The sequence below is a fragment of the Aspergillus viridinutans genome (genome assembly GCF_018404265.1).
Source record: "Aspergillus viridinutans IFM 47045 DNA, scaffold_4, whole genome shotgun sequence".
NCBI lineage: Eukaryota > Fungi > Ascomycota > Eurotiomycetes > Eurotiales > Aspergillaceae > Aspergillus > Aspergillus viridinutans.
In genome coordinates this window covers 1,880,132-1,899,115 of record NW_025091220.1, presented here as the reverse complement: position 1 = coordinate 1,899,115, position 18,984 = coordinate 1,880,132, and the positions used below count along the sequence as shown (strand labels likewise).

General features: G+C 50.9%; 7 protein-coding genes across 7 annotated transcripts; 4 read left to right on the top strand and 3 right to left on the bottom strand.

Moving 5' to 3' along the window:
- Positions 1–238: 238 nt before the first annotated feature.
- Aspvir_006661 (WD40 repeat domain-containing protein) lies at positions 239–3,136 on the top strand (the record flags this gene model as incomplete). Its single annotated transcript, XM_043269856.1, has 8 exons — positions 239–278; positions 338–495; positions 547–698; positions 753–1,699; positions 1,752–1,886; positions 1,934–2,065; positions 2,118–2,416; positions 2,474–3,136. The coding sequence occupies 8 exons, from the start codon at positions 239–241 to the stop codon at positions 3,134–3,136; spliced, it is 2,526 nt and encodes an 841-aa protein (XP_043125791.1).
- Positions 3,137–3,555: 419 nt separating this feature from the next.
- On the top strand, positions 3,556–4,658 carry Aspvir_006660 (uncharacterized protein; the record flags this gene model as incomplete). Its single annotated transcript, XM_043269855.1, has 2 exons — positions 3,556–3,841; positions 3,916–4,658. The coding sequence occupies 2 exons, from the start codon at positions 3,556–3,558 to the stop codon at positions 4,656–4,658; spliced, it is 1,029 nt and encodes a 342-aa protein (XP_043125790.1).
- A 430-nt stretch (positions 4,659–5,088) lies between these two features.
- On the bottom strand, positions 5,089–6,541 carry Aspvir_006659 (putative tetracycline transporter; the record flags this gene model as incomplete). The annotated part of the gene is made up of 2 exons (XM_043269854.1): positions 5,089–6,402; positions 6,473–6,541. The coding sequence occupies 2 exons, from the start codon at positions 6,539–6,541 to the stop codon at positions 5,089–5,091; spliced, it is 1,383 nt and encodes a 460-aa protein (XP_043125789.1).
- A 1,014-nt stretch (positions 6,542–7,555) lies between these two features.
- Positions 7,556–9,127, bottom strand: Aspvir_006658 (uncharacterized protein; the record flags this gene model as incomplete). The annotated part of the gene is made up of 4 exons (XM_043269853.1): positions 7,556–8,202; positions 8,277–8,790; positions 8,855–8,882; positions 8,973–9,127. The coding sequence occupies 4 exons, from the start codon at positions 9,125–9,127 to the stop codon at positions 7,556–7,558; spliced, it is 1,344 nt and encodes a 447-aa protein (XP_043125788.1).
- Positions 9,128–10,926: 1,799 nt separating this feature from the next.
- Positions 10,927–12,344, bottom strand: Aspvir_006657 (NUDIX hydrolase; the record flags this gene model as incomplete). The annotated part of the gene is made up of 2 exons (XM_043269852.1): positions 10,927–11,788; positions 11,848–12,344. 2 exons carry the CDS (start codon positions 12,342–12,344, stop codon positions 10,927–10,929), a joined length of 1,359 nt encoding a protein of 452 aa, XP_043125787.1.
- A 644-nt stretch (positions 12,345–12,988) lies between these two features.
- On the top strand, positions 12,989–15,409 carry Aspvir_006656 (SPX domain protein; the record flags this gene model as incomplete). The annotated part of the gene is made up of 2 exons (XM_043269851.1): positions 12,989–15,223; positions 15,275–15,409. 2 exons carry the CDS (start codon positions 12,989–12,991, stop codon positions 15,407–15,409), a joined length of 2,370 nt encoding a protein of 789 aa, XP_043125786.1.
- A 2,721-nt stretch (positions 15,410–18,130) lies between these two features.
- Positions 18,131–18,907, top strand: Aspvir_006655 (DsbA family oxidoreductase; the record flags this gene model as incomplete). Its single annotated transcript, XM_043269850.1, has 2 exons — positions 18,131–18,175; positions 18,236–18,907. The coding sequence occupies 2 exons, from the start codon at positions 18,131–18,133 to the stop codon at positions 18,905–18,907; spliced, it is 717 nt and encodes a 238-aa protein (XP_043125785.1).
- Between the last annotated feature and the right edge of the window lie 77 nt (positions 18,908–18,984).

Here is an 18,984-nt window from a genome sequence, read left to right as displayed (position 1 = left end):
CCGTGCCCTAAGCCCTGCGTTTCCCGATTGGGTTAAAAGTCATTACGCCGCGTCGACGCGTCCCCGCGCAAGAAACGCGTTGGCCGTGATGCTCCCGCATTGCGCTGTCGGAGAAACATCTACTGACTCTACTAGTGGAATTGACCCAGCGTCGAGCTGGATTCAGATGTATAGCGCAGTGTTTCTGATTGTGCTTCCAGGGCTCACCTCTACCGGCATTTACTGATTGGTATCTACCATGGCGACAGAAGCGCTCCGCCCCAGAGGCAGACCGGCCCGTAAGTGAAGCAATTGAAATAATATTGGGAGGTGGCTAACAGTTTTTTGATTTTTTCAGATACACCCGGAACAACTGTGTTGACGTACACGCCGGACGGCCGTCGGATTGTCACTGGCGGTTCCAACTCGGCGATCCGAGTCTATACAGTCGGTGAAGACGGCGAACCGAAGACGATCGACGATGGCGTTGATGGCAACTTGGGCGTTGTTGCTACAGTATGTTGGACATCTGTTGGAGAGGCTGCCAGAGACTAATGCGCTTTGCAGAATGAGTCGTTTATTATGGGAGCGGAAGATGGCACCGTTTGGAAGTATGGGATAGGGCCAGGGAAGATGGAACAGCTGCTTGTACGGTGCGCGCTGCCCGTCCGGGATCTAGCTGTTTCCAAGGACGGAGAGTGGGTGGCAGTCGCGAGCGAGTCAGTCTAATTCTGCATGAAGGTAGTCTTCGTGCACAAGCTGACAGCATCCAGTGAGCTCACAGTCAAGATCGTCAACATCGAAGACATGACGAAAGTCAAGTACCTCCGAGAGCAAGCCAAAGGCACAAAGCACGTTTCCTTCGACCCAAACGGACGATATATAGCCGTCTCATGCACGGACGGTCTTCTCTACATTTATTCGACTTTCTCGGAGGAACCAGAATTAGTACGAAAATTAGACGGCGTCATCCGACGACTTGAAGCGGAGGATGAAGCAACGGCAAAAATCGCCTGGCACCCTGATGGAACAGCATTCGCAGCTGCAGAAGTGACTAGAGACATCGCAATCTATTCTGTATCTGAATGGAAGAAGGAAAAGGTCTTCTCGGGTGGTCACAACGGAGATATTACCTCAGTCAGCTGGTCACCGAATGGGGCTCTTCTTGCGACAGCTGGCGCTGACGGCAAGATTTTGATCTGGGAAACCAAAACACAGCAAGTGCTGCACCGTTACGACTTCGCCAACGTTATCAATCTTGCTTGGCACCCTACCAATAATTCGCTCTCGTTTACAACGTCAGATGGGGAGCTTTTCATCTACGATGGGTTTGTGCCAAAGGAACATCAGCATCACATCCAAAAGCCTCTCCAGGCCGCCCCTATCTTCCCTGGCGTGCTGGCGGAGGTGTCTGGTAATGCAGGTCGATCATTGACAAACAGACCGAAAGAGTCAATAGAGCGGCCAGGAAGAGGAGGGACTCCCGATTCTCTTGATGAACTCCTTGGTTCTGATCAGGGCATGGAGGACTTTGTCGAGGATGATGATGGGGCTGGTTATGCGGAGGGCGTCAATTTCTACGGCAAGCGAACAAATGGACATCTCGACGAAATTGCCGGTCCTGCCGAGAAACGATTGTTGACCAGCTATACAAAGCCCAAGGCACACCCTCCTCTTCAGCCAGGGAGCACACCTTGGAGAGGTAATCGACGGTATCTTTGTATGTCTTGACTTCGAGCGTCAGCCGAGTAACAATATGCTGACTGAGCTAGGTTTGAACCTGACCGGCTGTGTGTGGACAGTTGATCAGGAGACTCATAATACGGTGACCGTGGAATTTTATGACCGAGAACTACATCGTGACTTTCACTTCACCGACCCCTACCTCTATGATCGCGCATGTCTCAGTATGGAGCACCATGAAGTTGTATAGATGCATGCTAATTATTTCTAGACGAGAATGGGACTTTATTTTCGAATAACCCAACTGATGGCAGTCCCGCTACTATATTCTATCGCCCTCATGAGACTTGGACAACGCGTGCGGACTGGCGGACACAGTTACCTCAAGGAGAGTTGATCAGAGGTAGGCACTATGAGCGCGGCTCCTTCGAGACTGGCAACTGACGGAGATATAGCGCTGGCGCTAAGTGATTCATATATTGTTGCTGTGACGACCAAGGACTACGTTCGTGTGTATACCCTGTTCGGGACACCTTACAAGGTGTACAGGCAAAAAAGCCCGGCTGTGACGTGCGCTGCATGGCGCGATTATGTGATGACGATTGGCAACGGACCCTTGGGGAGCGATGGCCTCACAGCGACTCTCACATACACCATTGAGAACGTCAAGAGGGATGAAGTATGTCAAAACGAGGATGTGGTTGCTCTTCCCGAGGGCTCAGAGTTACGCAGCGTCTTCTTTTCTGATACAGGGGTGAGTCATCTCCGCGGATCAATGTCAGTATTGGTGGCATACTCATAATATTCCCAGGATCCTTGCATCTACGATTCCGAAGGCGTCCTCCTCATCTTGCAGCACTGGCGTACTAATGGCCAGGCTCGCTGGGTTCCATTACTTGATACAAAACAGCTTGAGCGGTTGGCAGGCGGGCGAAAAGAGGAAACTTACTGGCCTGTGGCAGTCGCGCAAGAGAAATTCCACTGCATCATTCTCAAAGGAGGAGACAGATATCCGTACTTCCCTCGACCACTGCTCAGTGAGTTCGACTTTCGGATCCCCATATCCGACAGGCCACATAAAGCATCCGACGACGACGAGGGCGATGAATCTCGCAACGACGCTTCGGCGCGGTTTGAGGAGTCCTTTGTCCGTGGCAGCGTTCTCCTCTCCCTTTTCCAGGATCTCCTGTCCTCAACCAACGCGACGCCCAGTCAACGGGCCGAGCTGGCCAGGAAAGAGATCGAACTGGATAAGATCCTACTGCAGATGCTGGCAGTTGAGTGCAGAGAAGGCGAGGAGCGTGGCATGAAGGCCTTGGAGTTAGTTCGGATGATGAAGGATCGCAATGGAAAGATGGTCGAAGCCGCAGCCAAGGTAGCTGAACGATATGGGCGAGGCGTGCTGGAAGACAAGATTCGGGATCTGGCCGAGCGGCGATACATGGGGACAGGCGATGATGATGAACTGGCCTAATTCTGGTGGGATTCCGATTCCTGTATATGATTATGATATTATTTGGGGTTTGGGTTTCGGCATTTTCATGGGTAGCTATATCGATATAATTCGACTTTTATGTACAGTCTTGATGAACCGATCTCGATCTTTCCCGTACGTGGACTCGACCGTTAACTGTGTATATGTTGATCCAAATGTTGTCGATGGATCGGTTTGGCTTCGGCGAATCCCCCGACGTCATCGGCGAAACCAAACCGAAACTTCGACTTCGCGCCTTAGTTCTGAGTCTACTGAACTTCAGCCTTGGCCGTTACATCAATAAAATCTCAGACATATGGCTTGACAGGCGCTTCTATCTTGTCGTCTAGTACGGCTTTCAAGTTGATTATACTCCTATGCATTCCCTTTGAAGTATTGTCCTCACTTCAGACGTCGTGATGCCGAAGTTGCTTTCTGCTCCGTCTCCTCCTCAGCCTATTCGATGTCTCCTACAAGCTCCACGGAAATCAATCTCTCTGGCTAGTCCCCGTCAGCACTTTGTGTCGTCTCCAGTACGGCCTTTGGCGCAGCCACGGCACGGGATTCTCAATGACCCTTGGCCGACGCCCATGTCCCCCACGCTCTTCTCACAGACGCATCATGAATCATCCATAGACGGGCTGAATGGGGGCCCGCAAAATGACCATAAGCCACCTGACGAACGGATTCTGAAACTCGGAAAAAGTACGTGCGATTGTCCCTAGGTTGATTGTCGATGAGAGAATGGGATCATGCTGACCGGTGCCCTTCGTCCGCAGCGCTACGCACTCTCTCTCCTCTACTACCTACTATACTCATCAACCCTTTACCTCCGAAGATTCTTTCGCCCAACATTACGCTTCACTTATTTCCCTCCACCCATCCGCACCTTCCCACGGTGAAAGGTCGGACATTGTATCGAGCCGCGCTCTGGACCGTCCCTGTGGCGTGGAGCAGCTTACCGCTAGTCGGTAATGTGAAATTGCAGATTCTCAGCGAGCGGATCGTTCGTGCAGGCACGGTTTTAGATCCGAATGGATGCAGCGAGAGCGAARGCGGAGATGAGCGGCTAGTCGTCCGATGGAGAACAGAACCCAGGAGCGATGGGCATAAAGATGGCTCAGCCGCTGCCGCGAGCGGGTCCAACAAGGCCCTGTCGTCGTCGTCGCCGTCGTCAGAAAATCTCAGCCATACTTCTGCGAAGCATGGCGTCAACAAGGGTCTCAGCGTGCTTCTGGGTGGGGATGCACCTATCTTCAAACTGTCGAATGAAGAGCAGTTTACTGGGCTGTTCATCTTCTCCTTTGATGAAGAAGGTCGGATTTCTTCGCACACGATCGAGCACGCTGACGATGCGAACGGATGGGACCGGACTGCCAAGTTTGTCACGTTGACTGACTGGCTGATTGGGAAGGCGAGGGGTTCTCTAGACCCTCCAGCGCCTGGGCTGGCGATCCAGGGCTGCCAGACCTGTAGCTTTCCCTCGTCTCGCACGCATCGCGGCTCTGACCGGTCGTCATAGCTCACAGTTGCAGGTTCCGGGATGCAGTTGACGATGGGTTTGTAAGCCCTTGCGAAGTATCCTCATATAACACGAAGATACTTTGTAGTGTTGTTCTACTGGCACTGCTGGCCCTGCTGGCTTTATTTGGCGCATGTGTGGCACTTCACTTAAAGTTCTATGGTGTTGATGTGTTTTCTTCGTCTGCTGTCTTAAATTCGCACCATCTCCTCTTTTCAACATGTACTTATACTTGCGTGTATTATACCCAGCAACGAATGTTATAGAGTTTATGATGAATTTCTGACCAGCCGTTGAAGCTGCCTAGTGGTACATATCGAAGAAGGCTAACTTTATGAACAGTCCCGCTTGTTGGTTGTTTAATCAGAGTCAAGAATCCAGCTATGTCAAAGATATACGCTCAAGAATTTGATACATCTAAATAAGACTGCTAGGCCTTCACCTTGACGGCCTTAGTCGCAGATCCGATACGAGCCGACTTCAACGTCGTAAATACGCCCACACAGACCGCCAACATTGCGAACCCACCAGTGGTATAGGCAATTTCGCGTCCGACCCACCAGAAAAGTGAGCAGAAGAGCAGTGGGCCCGCAGCCCGGCCTACCTGGCCCCAGCTGCGCAGTCGACCCAGCACGAGGCCGCGCTCCCCTTCTCGCGCTTCAAGGCTACCAAGACTATTCAGACCGGTCACAACCGTAGCACTGGTCACAGCCAACAGTGCACCGGCCGAATAGAGCCCGACGAGCGACGATACTCGAGCTAGAAGGAAGAAAGAGATGGTGCAAGCTACCACCCCGGCGCGGAGAGTCATGAGTGGCGGTAGACGTCGGACGACGGTCCCTTGAAGCAGAGAGGCGATGAGTCCCATCAGGGAGAGAAGACGACCGTTCAGAGCAGACGGAGATGCGGCGCTTCCTGCGTAAAATGTCGCGGTAAGGAAGGGAAGCGAGAACTCTAGCCCGGAGAAAGGAAGGAGGAAGAGAAAGTGAAGCAGGTTGAGGAGGGCGGGATTATTCGTGTGTTTGCGAGGCATCGTCGAATCGGATTTTGAGGCGCCGGATTCGTCAGTGGTCTTTGGCGTCGAGGAAGCAGTGTCCTCAGCTTTGAGAGGACCAAAACTGAGCTTGGTCAACCGGGGGTGTGTTTCCGGCAGACAGCGATACAGATACAGTGTCTCGGTGACAATAAGGACAAGCGACACTCCCGCAGCAGTCGCGAACGGATTTGCAGCCACCGTGGTGATATTCGACAACGCGGCTCCAAGTGCCGGCCCGCAGGTGAACGCAATGCTGAAGCACGCACCCACCAGCGCCATGGTCGAGCCGCGTTGACTTTCGTCACTGATATCCGTCGCAATTGCATGCGCCAGCTGCACATTGCCTTCGCTCAGACCACCGACAATGCGACTGGCGAGGAAGGTGCGAAAATCTGTCGCAGCGACCCATAGCGCGACACTCAGAGTGTTCCCGACCATGGAGCAGAGCAGCGTCGTCCGTCGTCCATATCTGTCGGATAGTCGGCCGATGTAAGGGGCGGCAATGGCTTGTAGAAGAGAGAAGAGCGATCCAAGCGCTCCTCCAAGGAGTACTATGTCATACCGCGAGTCGATCGGCTTCGCGAACGAGTTCTTGTACGCGTTGAGATAGTGGAAGACACGGTTTAGGAGAGAGGTGGGAGAAGGGTCTTGAGAACGATAGAACGTAAGCAGCGACGGAAAGAGTGGAAGGATGAATGTAAAGGAGATCTAACATAAAGTCAGTTAAAGAGGGTCTTTATCATCCCAGAATGGATGGGTATATAGGATTTATTCCCACCAGGTCTAGAAGGAGAGATATCATCAACACTCGAAGTATCTTCTTCCGCTGATCAGCGGCCAGCGCCATGATGATCAATTCGGACTGCAAGTTCGCGCAATCGGCAAACTGAAATAGAGCATGAGGGATTAAACAACGAGTGACTTGATCAAACGAAAGGAAGAAGGAAAAGAAAGAAAAAAGGAGAATTTGGTATCCATCAGGATGAAACAACCGATGCCCGCAGCTGATGAGAGACCAGGGAGACCGATTATGTCATAGCCCTGAGCCCTATTGCCAGTTTCGGACCTATCTACTGTTACTGATGCCTCGAAGCTACAGTATAGAGTCGGAAAGACTGCTGTTGGCGAGATGAATGCCATTCGTTTCATTGCTGTACACCCCAATCTACCCCAAGATTGACCCATTCTCCCACAGACCAGCCATGTCCCCGCGACGCCGTCATAGCAACCTGCCCGTCACCATACAACACCCACTCCATGCCGCAAGTTCGGACTGTCAGGCCACGAGACTCGAGGGGGACAGTAAACCAGAACACAGGGGAAGGAAATGAAGACAAGAAGTAAAAAGGGGGCCATCAGAACACACAGGTGGCGCGGAAGATGGAGAATAGAATCTACAGAAAATGAAAGAGATGGAAAATATCAGACCAAGGATATGCACGCTCAATAACTGCCAGACATATACAACGGGGACTTTTGGTAACATCAACCGACCAAAAGAGAGAACCAGAAAGAAAAGGTGCAGAAGAGCCCAGACAATCCCGAACCCATTCCTTTGCAGTCAAGAATCCTTGTTCCCGTTAAAAATTTCGAGTTGCTCTCGCTTTCGTCAACCATAACACCGCCGTACCGATGCGCTTGTGGACATTAAGACAGGTAAAGAAGGATATGGAGCGACCAACATGGTCAAGGAAGGAAAATAGGGGGAGAATTTAGGAGCAGTGGTGCCTGGCAAAAACTCCCCAGTGCGATACCTAATGTGAAGCGCTGGAGTTGAGTATCATGGGATTGAAGACTAGTATTAGGTCTTCAATCGCACATGGTAGAGATACCAACGACTCGTGGAGAAGTTGATATTGAATCACTGTGCTGCAGCAGGAGCTGCAGCCGGGGCGCCATTGGGTCCGCCGCGGCCACGACCACCGCGTCCTCGACCACGGCCCCTGAAATCGCCACGGCCGCGGCCACGGAATCCATCTCCCCGGCCACGTCCACCGCGGCCCCGACCACGGCCACTGGGCTGTCTCTGATGGTGCACAACAGGTTCGAATCCGTCGCCACCCTGCGCCTTAGGCACGGAGACATGTTGATCGCTCTGTCCGGAGGTCTGAGTGACAGTAGGGTTGTTCTTCAGGCCGATATCAACAGAGGCAGGGGTGGCGTGTAGGCCTGTCTCCGTCTCCACCGGGTCGCGAGGCACCTCAACCCAGCCGTCAGCATTTGCCGACGACTCGAGCGAGCCGGCCGCGTTCTGTTCCCACGAAGCCTCGGCTACTTTGTTAGCAGCGTCGGAAACGAGAGTCTGGGCGGGAGGAGGGACATCGGCCTTAGGCGCAGAGGCGTCAATCTCGTTGGCTGCTGTAGCACCGGCGTCAAGAGGGCCGTCCTGGAGTTCAGTGTAGGCGGCGTTCGCCAAGGTAGGATCAGAGGCTGCAGTTGCTTCCGCAGTCACCTCTTCGGTGGCTCCCCCAGGAGCGTACTCATCGGATGTTTGCTTCACCTTACCATCTAGACAAGCAAGACGGGTTAATCAACTGGACCAAATCGAGTTCAATCAAGAAAATATGAAGGATTTTCCTTACAGGTGACTTCAAGGGTTTCTCCCTCCACACTGACGACTTTCTCGTCTACTCCGTCAATCAATTTGAGCATAGAGCTCACAGCGTCATGGGAGCCTCCGTAGACTTGGTAAAGGACACCTTCAAATGCACGGCTCTCGGGGGATATCTCGTCACCAGAGCGCCTCATGGCGGCGGCAGCGCAAAGGAACTTGGTCAGGCTAAGCAGACGCTGTCTGAGATCCCTCTGGTGAGCCCCAGTAGCCTCTGCGCGAACCTTTTCCCGAACAGCATCCAATTCTTCCTTGTGAGTCTTCTCCAATGCGGTCTTCTGGCTGCTCAGGCGCTCCTCGTAATGACTGGCGAAGTTCTTGAATTGAGCGATTTGCTCCTCGATTTGAGCGGCGGTGGCCTGCAGCGCAGGTTTCTTCAGGGCCTGCGCTTTCTGGTCCACGTTGATTTTCTTTTCTGCGACCAGCTCGTCGAGAGATTTACCGGGGTTTTCCGCGATGATAGCATCGACCTTGGCGGTTGCGTTCTAAACAGAGACCAAATGCTTAGCGAGTGAACGAATGTTTCTCTGGCGCCTTGGAGCGACTCACCAGCTTCTTCATGGTATTGCGCAAGCTCCTATAAGTATGCTGTCAATTTCCATTATCGGAACAATCAAAGTACAGTATCGCAACAGATGCGCAAGTTTCAGTCTTGAAGCTGACATACCTCTGAAGATCTTTGAAATGAGGGTTGTCGAGGGTGTCCACGCCGTTAGCTGTTCCCTGGGTCCCATCTGCTTTAGAAGCAGCGACTGCATATTCCGGCCTTGGAGAGGCCTCGGACTGAGCCTGAGAGTGGCTGTTGACAGGAGCAGCTGCCATGGTGGAGATATGTGGTTCGACAGCTGGTTAATGTGGGAGCTCTGAGCGATGACCTCCGAAGCCAAGGGAGGATTGGGATTCAAATAAAGGATAATAGATAAGCAAACTTGAAGGCTAAGAAATGCCTTGTTCTGGTATATCAATTAGCAAGTAAAGGGAGTGCGCAAAGGGAAATGGTTCAGAAAGAAGAGTGTTGTGCGAGGATCTGCTCCAAGCTGTCATGAGCTGGAGAGTCAAAGATGTGGGTGGAACTCTTCCGAACCTCTCGCCGCTTTGTCGCGTGCCTGCTGCAGCTAACCGGCAAAACAACGAGCTTAAAAGGACGGCCAACTCGTTTCCACACTCCTACGAGGTGAAATAATGAACTCTTTGTATTTATAATTACAATGGCTATTTCATCAAGTGACTACGAAGCTGTTCAGAGAGCACCATCATGTATCTGGTTTGTGGAACTCAGCCCACAAGGCCCGGCCCGGGTATCATAAGAATCAACACAACCACAACGCCTGTACTCCTTTTCCCTGCAATATATTCAGAAGAGTAGTGGGAGAGGGAACCCGATCTCAGGTAGTCTCCTTGTAAGCCCAGCCGCTGAGTAGCCTCATCTCCACTGTGGTTGTTGTATGCGCTCGATGTTGGAGAGAGTCGATTGGAAGGCAATTCAACTGATCAGCCCTTGAATTTCCGTAGTGTTTTCTAGTAAGAAGAAAGCGTTTTAGCCATCAGAAGAGCACCATGAACGGATCTCAATTGACAACGTACCTCTGTGACCTTGCGAACAGAGTTTGGGGAGACATGTTTTTCCCCGGCTTTTCGCGACCTTATCGACGCTTCGCGCATCAATCTTTGAAATCAGTCAACATAGTCCCATTATACGAGTATCTCAGCTGTGCCTCGAGGTAGAAGACACGGCATGGATGGTAACAGCCAATGCTCGGGGAAATGCTGAGAGGGCAAGTTGCCGACTCACTCTTGCATGAAAAGCATATAATCTAGAAAGATCTGTGTAAGGCCACAGGGAGAAATCAGTCAATGAGCTTAACGTGACTGTTGGCCTGTTGCTTACCACGATATCGGCGTTCTTGCTCACGCTTCGGTTGGAATGTGCTTTCACAATGCCCTTCACAGTCCCACGAGGATAAAGCTTCTGTGTTGCGGCCATCGCAAAAGATTTGAGGGTGAAGTTCTGATACAAAGTATGAATTGAATCTTGAAATTGGTCGCGATGATTTATTTACTTGTGATGATTGTGATTGATAATGGGCACGATAAGCATGAGCTTCTGGTTTGTTTGGATAATCAATCTTACCTTACCTTAGTACTAATAGAGATTCGGCGTGAGGGCCCACATACTTGCAGCCAATCAGCACTTAATATTTATGAAGAACAAGTCACATGACTAGAATTACTTTTGGACCACCTCCATAGATACGGAGAAAGAGGGTGTGGAACCCACCGTATCACGTATTTACAGAACAGTACGTGGCATGGTCGTTGACGCAATATAACAACAAGTGAGGCCAACTCTTGATTTGCCAAAGCTATTGCTACTACGCTGGTTCAATTCTGATTGTACTCTGAGGAAGCGATGACAATCTACTCGGTCTATCCAGTAGGGCAGCTTCAATGTCCCGTATCTGTTGTATATATATGACCACAGTCTCCTTATGACTTTTTGACTCGCGGCCAGAAAGGCTAGACATGCACTATAGTATGTACCAGTTCTCGATTCACCCGGAATTTATACTATACAAGATCGCTTCTGCACAAAACGATGTGTGGAGATCGCATAATGGTTGTCACCGACGGATTCCACAATCTCGAAGAAATTTCCATGCGTAGACTGCCGCCATGGAGCCCAAGGCAATCCTCCATGCAAGGAAGACATAAATCGCAACACGCAGCTTCTCGTAATACCCTCTGAGCATAATGCCTACAGCATATGTGCTCCCGTCGGAAGCTTTGTCTGAAGCTCCGTAGTATCTGCCCACTCCCAGGCCTCCAATTCCAACATCGTTGTGGTCGTGCTCTGTATTGGTTTCTTGAAGTACTGGCAACGCCGCAGTTTGGCTGTCCACGGCCGGGTCACTTATGCCTGTTCGAGCGCCAGACTTCACATGGAGCAGATTGCGTTTTCGGAGACGATACGTCAGAATGCTGATTATGAAGCGCAAGTCAGGGCTTGTAAAAGTAGGATACTTCCACAACCGCACGGCCGTATGCGGGGGAAGCATATCAAGGAAGTCGGCCAAGATTCCCAAGGTCAGTCCCCATAGAAGAAGAGGCCGAGCTGAGTTAACAGGGGCGCTGCTATTGGTTGAGCGACAGGTCTTCCACCTTTGGAAGATTGAAGGGCTTGACTGGTTTACAATAGTATCCGGGTTCGGAGTCGTATTGCAATTTAAAGTCTCGTTCGGTTGCAACTGAATCGCAGCGAACTCCATCCACCCCATCAGGGACCGACAAATAAGGCGAGCAATGAGCCCGCCCCGCTTTGCGAATCGTTGAGACATGTCAACATACTCAATAGTCCGTGATGAAGGTGATAGAAGACTTTCGAGAGGTACCCAATGCGACGAAGCGACCTCTGTTGGTTGTAATTTGAGGGTTGGCGAATCGCTCCGAGTCGACAAAAAGACGAAAGGACAGAGGACCATCAACCTTGGATAACGTTGTAAGCATTATCGAAGGAAATTGGAAGACGAAGATCGTCAACGTACGGTACTGAGCCCCAGCTGGTGTTTACTACCCGCTCCGGCAAATTTCCAATGTAAATATAGTCATTTGTCGTCAAATCCAACCCTACCTCCTCCGAGGCCTCCCTAATTGCAGCCGCTCGGTCATCTGTATCTTCCGGATCACGCTTCCCTCCTGGGAGCGCAACATGTCCTGTCCAGCGATCCCCAACGCGTGATGCCCGTTTGATAAACAGGACCTCTGGTGTTCCATGCTGAACCCAAGACTGAGAGAAGAATGTCTCCAATCGTTGTTCAGTGGAAACGGCTGGATCTAGCTCAGCGGGAAGGGAAGGCGAATCGGGCCAATGAGCATATGTTGGTCGTACTCGGAGGACCAGAGCTACTGAAGCACGTTTCTTGCACGATGGAGGGTTGGGAACATGTGGATATGAACGACGATGAAGATCTCTCAATGCGGCGTGGAGGGATTTGGGCACCGACGGTGGATCTTGATTTGACTCGGGGTTGGTGGACTCCATTGCGTGGATTTTTCGTCATAAATGGTAAGCTATGGGCTATCTAGAATAGAGGCGAGTAAATTGCAATATATTCGTGCGGAAAAGGACTTTTCATGGACTTGAGCGCCGTCGTCGACTGCGAATCGAAGAGTCATACGACAGGTATTTAATGCTATGATCTTATCACCGCAACTTTATCAATAATCAACCTAGGTACCTCGGTTGCCATTTCATACTTACGGTCATGAAAGGACAATATCCCGTATTTGTATTACATTTCGGCCGCAGCGTTTTTCGGATAATGAAACATCTCGACGTCATGGATGCTGTGATTGGCTGAGGATGCATCAGGCTAGTGTTGCACGTGCATGCGTTGGACTTTCTGATAACAGCTTCATGAGACTAGCTGGAAGGCTAGATTGTACCGGCCAGCCACCAGATCTCAAGCGTTGATTCAGTTGTTTAAAGTCCTTTCAGCAGGCCCTACGACGGTTTTCTGTTCCCTTGTTTTGTTCTTTGACAGCACATTCATGCGCTCTATGTCTTGTGCTCTTTGTTGAAACGCTTCTTCAGAATAGTTCCCAACACGCCCATACACTTGGACCAAATATAGCATTGCAACCGTCGTCACCTCAATTTAGCCGAAATCAGCCCACCAATTCGTCATGCGTTTTGGCAAGACGCTGAAAAACTCGATCTACGCCCCGTGGAGCGGGAAGTACATCGACTATCACAAATTGAAGGTTCTCTTGAAAGAACATGATGTCACCGAAGACGCAAGTGACTCGGAAGAGTCTCCATGGACAGAACAGGACGAGGAAGCCTTCGTCCAGGAACTGATCAACGTGCAGCTTGACAAGGTCAATGCTTTCCAGGTTGAGACATCTCAGCAGCTGAAAGAGCGTACGTCTGCCTGTGAGAGCAGATTGATGCCATTGGCACCCAATGCGGATCAGGAGACCGCCACCGTGGACGAGAAGGAGAAGAAAACTATCGCTGCTGAAGTTCTTCATGAATTGGACCAGATTGCCAAAGAAGTCAGCGAGCTCCAGAAGTACAGTCGCATCAATTTCACTGGATTTCTCAAAGCTGCCAAGAAGCATGACCGCAAGCGCGGTGCAAGATACAGGGTACGGCCGCTGCTGCAAGTACGTTTATCGCAGCTCCCTTTCAACAGCGAGGACTATTCGCCTCTGGTCCATCGGATATCAGTGCTGTATTCCTTTGTGCGCCAGATCCTGAGTGAGGGTGCTGTCGAACCTAGGGATGCCAGCGAGCCCCGTTTTGGCCAGGATGCGTACTCATCGTACAAATTCTGGGTCCATGAGGACAACATCCTGGAGGTCAAAACTTACATTCTTCGCCGATTGCCTGTGCTCATTTACAACCCCAAATCTTCGAGAGATTTTGAGTCCCTTCCTGAGGACCCCACAATTACATCTTTGTACTTCGACAACCCCCAGTTCGACCTCTACAATCAGAAAGTAGCCAAAGCCCCCGAAGCCGGGTCCCTCAGACTTCGGTGGACCGGGAATCTCAAGGACACACCCGCCATTTTTCTGGAGAAGAAGACTGTCGCCAGTGATGACTATAGCAAAGAGGTGAAAGTGCAGCTTAAGGAGAAGCATGTGCAGGAGTTCCTTGAGGGCAAATATACGTTCGAGAAGCAGCTGCATCGAATGGAAGGTATGAATAATGGCGAATCAGCGGAGGCGGAGTCACTCAAAAAGGATGTTGAAGAGCTGCAGTCGTTCATCAAGGAGAACAACCTACAGCCCATGCTTCGGGCCAATTACACTCGCACTGCGTTCCAAATTCCTGGTGATGATCGCATTCGAATTTCCCTCGACACCAACCTTGCGCTCATTAGGGAAGATTCGCTAGACGAAGAACGTCCGTGTCGTGACCCGACCGATTGGCATCGGAGGGATATCGACGATAGCGGAATGCAATACCCGTTCGACGGCATCAGAACCGGCGAGGTCAATCGGTTCCCGCACGCTTTGCTGGAGATTAAACTGAGGGGCAGCGCACATCATGTCGAGTGGGTCAACGAGCTCATGGTCTCCCATCTTGTCAAGGAGGCGCCGCGCTTCTCGAAATTCGTCCACGGCGTCGCTCAGCTATTTGAGGACCATGTCAATAGCTTCCCCTTCTGGTTGAGCGAACTGGAGAATGACATCCGACGCGATCCCGAAACAGCATTTCAAGAAGAACAGGAACGGCTTGCAAAGCGTGCCCAAGATGATATGGTCGTCGGAAGCTTCCTGGGCAACCGAGCAAGTCCTACCGTGCGCCCACTGGTTGGATCCCCGGTTACCATGTTCTCGGACCTGGGCCCTCCAGCGCGGACAAGACAGCCGTCGCAGCCTGTACCGCGGCCTAGCAGGCCTTCTATACCTGAAGGAGAAGGCCGCACATTGCCCGAGGTGAATGCTCAGCAAGAAACGCAGCCATTACCATCGTCCCGCTTTGCCGCACTTTTCCCGTCTTTCCCCATCTCGCGATCCAGCCGCACTCATCGACAGTCGGTTGTTCTGCCGCCTGGTGTGAGTGAACCCGTCACCTGGATCAAGGATTCGGGCCCTGTCCGTGTGGAGAGCAAGGTGTGGCTTGCCAACCAGCGAACCTTTATCAAGTGGCTGCACGTCAGTATCCTGCTTTCTTCTCTGTCCCTCGGTTTGTACAATGCTGCGGGCAAACACAACGATATTGCTCGCGCCTTGTCCATTGTCTACACCTTTTTCGCTGTGTTTGCCGCCGCTTGGGGATGGTACATGTATGAAAAGCGGTCCCGGCTCATCCGGCAGCGGAGCGGACGTGATCTGGACAACACATTTGGCCCTATTGTCGTGTGCATTGGACTGGCGGTTGCCTTGGTGCTGAATTTCGCCTTCAAGGTAAGTCTGATCGGTTCGGAGATTTTGAGTATGGAGACTGACTCGAAGCAGTACTCGGCTACTATGAAGAGGATCAGGGAGCATCAGCCCGACGTTGACACACCCTCTATGTTCAATGGTTCATTTACTCCGGTGGAACATCCGGACACCAGGCACTTGGTTAACCAGGGTGGACAAGGACTGTAAAAACTCGTCTTTACATTGCTTGACGCGAGTGTGACTATGTGATAAGCTGTGTTAAGTCGCCGTACATCCAAAAGTAACTGATACGAATATATATGCATGGTCCATATGCGTGTGGTTGTCGATGATTGCGATGATTAAATACCTACACTTCTGCCTTTTGCACCTTCAGCGGTTGTAAGCTAATATTTACAAGAAGGGTATAACATACATGCAAGGTCATATGGCTACGCTCGATATTTTCCTCACTATGTTGCTGAATACTCTGCATATGTTTCTCTAATGTTTGGGCTTCATCGCGCGTCCTATCCTTAAGCTTATTTTACTTATCCATCGCAGTTGTTCTCTCCAGAACTCCGTAGGAACATATTATTTCTCTTCCACAGGTTAGAATTGGGGTATTTCATAGACACCAGCCCAGAGAGGTCCTTCCTGCCTATAAAATAGAAGATATATTGCACGAAGGCATACATGATGACTGGCATGTAGATTGCACGGCCAGTGCGCTGAAACAAAGTTGGGAGGAAGAGGCTGAGGTCTGTGTTATAGTAGAATGACGATGTATGGTTGTATGATAATATCTTCGATGATCTCTCTAACTTCGTATGTACAATGCAGATGATGTACCCTTGTACCATGTGGTTAGTACAATGGTACTACAGTCTGAGCAGTAGAAGAGAGTACGCTTAGCATGCTTACAAGCAGTGCAGAGAGCATGAGTGTTAGCAGTTGAATCCATTGGTGGAAGTTAGCATATAGTTCTCTGAATGTGACTCTTGCATTGATTCGGTTGGTTGCAATTAGACAGGCGGAAGGTAACTTTGCAGGCAGCACAGTGGTAGTCATCGTCACCCATTTCCATCTTATGATGGCGTTTGGTTGTGTTGTGGGTATAGGAGAAGCATTATCCTGATAAGAGACATTACAGATGACATAATAGTATAGTTTCACAGCCGCTGCTGTGCGTCGCCTGGCTTTTATATGAGGTCTCTGTTTGGCATTGTTCCTCTCTTTGTTGTAAGTGGGACCTTGGCCAGCTGTTCTGGTGTATAATCGTCACTAGCCATGAAGCCTCCTTATTACTACCTTCTGGATGGCTTCATGACATCTGTAGAATGCGCTCCCGAGCACTTCAGGACGGGAGTGTGCGAACACAAGGCCCTCCATTCAAAAGTGGATCATGGCCATAAACCTTCGCAAAGCCATGGGACTTGTCTTTTGACTGCATCGACCAGAATAGGCAGCTGCAACAAGCCTCGACGATGAATGAGCGGCCGGAATGTCGGTGCCTCCTGGAAGGGGGGATAGCCATATAAAATGAGTAATGGCATAGCCATCATTTTTGCTTGCTGTACAAATCAAGGGACCATGATTCCTCGTTGGTGCTGCGATATGCGGGTTCGGATGCCACGATATATGGCTGTCGAGGATCCAATGTAGATGAGTGGCTCATGACCAGCCTTCTGCAGAACAAGGACATAAACTCCCCAAGCATTCTTTGGAATATGAGGAGAAATGTCCATAAACCACTGAAGAGTGAAGGAGCATCAACAAGGAGGACATGTAGTAGGCCATCACAGAACACAAGATGACTAAGACTGAATAATTCAGAGAGCTTTTTCTCAGAGGACATAATTGCACGGAACCTTGGATTGATCCAAGCAGTTGGTCTGTCAATAAGAGACCAGCAGATGGCAAGGATGAGAGCATGGATGTCGGTAGCATCTTGGTAAGATATCTTGTTGCCATATCAGAAGAAGAAGACCAGTAATGGGGAGGAGCATCTCTATATATACAGGTGTACTACAGCTGAGCCAGTGAATGCAGATAAGTATGATTCTTTAACGAATTGTGAATATCAATGAAGAATCAACCCATAACCATAGAGGTACTGTGAATAAAGCCCCAAGCAATTGCCAACAAACTCCTTCCGCCATCGGCCAGTCTGAAATACAGGTAACACGCATGATTTAGAAAAAGAGACTGAAGGGAAAGGGCACTAAGGTTACCTATGCTCGCCCTCAGCCTTCTTACTATTAAGTCTTGTGGTAATGCTTGGGAAGGACTTTCTCGGCCTCATGTTTATCTTGGCCATGAACCTAGATGGGTCCTGGCTGGTCCGGCGTTAGACATTGGAATGGGCCATCGGCCACCAGATATAGCTGAAGGTGGGCGATCAATACTACAGTGTGGCTTTGCCACATCAGCGGTAGGTAAGCTTATACGCGAGAGAGCCGACGCGGTATACAACAGTAAAGGAGCCAGCAACTTGATCATTGTACTTAGGGGAAAGCACTGCGGGGGGTGTAACCTTTATGCAGGCGGAGTAGTACTTTGGTTTGTCTCCTGAAGAAGTTATAGACTTATAGTTCCCCAATTCCTTTCGGCTGATGATGTCACAGCGGAGATCAGCAATATCAAGCAGTAGAAGTGGACGAGATGAGACCAACAAGACTGCAAGGGCTACAGCTGGTTCGAGAATATATTCACTAGAAGGGTCAGAGTCTCGCTCATTATCAACAGCATTAACCAAATACTTGTAATCAATGGATCAGTATGACCGCGAGCAGCAGGAAAGCTGCTGACAAATCATCATCAAAGCAAAGCCAAATAAATATCTACCTCAGTTACCAGAATATAAAGCTTTAATCCATAGGATGTGGACGCACCCTCTGTCTTTCACTTTAGACCACTGCCACTGACCCTCGGCTTCGAACAAACATCATGACCAACATCAACATCCAAATCATTTCCGACACCGTCTGTCCGGTACGTACTCTGTATACTCCCCACCACCCCCATAGCCCTAGACCTCTAACCCCATGTAAGTGGTGCTACGTCGGCTACCGCCGTCTCTCACGAGCCATCACAGCCCACAAAGCCACGTACCCATCCGATACCTTCACCCTCACCTGGCACGCCTTCTACCTGAACCCCGCCTCCCCGGCGTACCCCGGCGTCGACAAGCGCGAGCACTACGCCTCCAAGTTCGGCGAGGGCCGAGTCGCGGCCATTTTCTCGCGCCTCGCGGCCGCGGGCGAGACCGACGGCATCGCGTTCAAGTTTGGAGGCAAGACGGGGAATACCCGTGATTCGCACCGGGTGCTTTGGTATGCGGGCTTGAAGGAGAAGGAGGCTGGGGCTCGAGGAGGTGCGGCGGCGGCTAACGGGAATGCGAGCGAGGAGAAGGTGGGTGGGCTGCAGACGAGGGTCGCCGAGCAGTTCTTCCGCGCCTACTTTGAGGAGGAGAAGAATATCACAGACAGGAAGGTGTTGGTTGATGCCGCGGCCGCGGCGGGATTGGACCGCGGGGAGGTTGAAAAGTTTCTGGAGTCTGGCGATGAAGGAGGAAAGGAGGTTGACCTCGAGGCGGAACGAGCGCGACGTCGCTTGGTCACCGGTGTCCCGTATTTCACCGTGCAAGGGCAATATGCCATCGAGGGCGCGGATGAGCCGGAGACCTTCCTGGAGGTGTTTGAGAAAGTGACGCAAAACTCTTAAGCTAGGAAGTCTGTAAAATGCTTATCGAACACGTCTAATGTTGCAAAGTATGCATAAACTGAAGCCGCGTTAGAGAG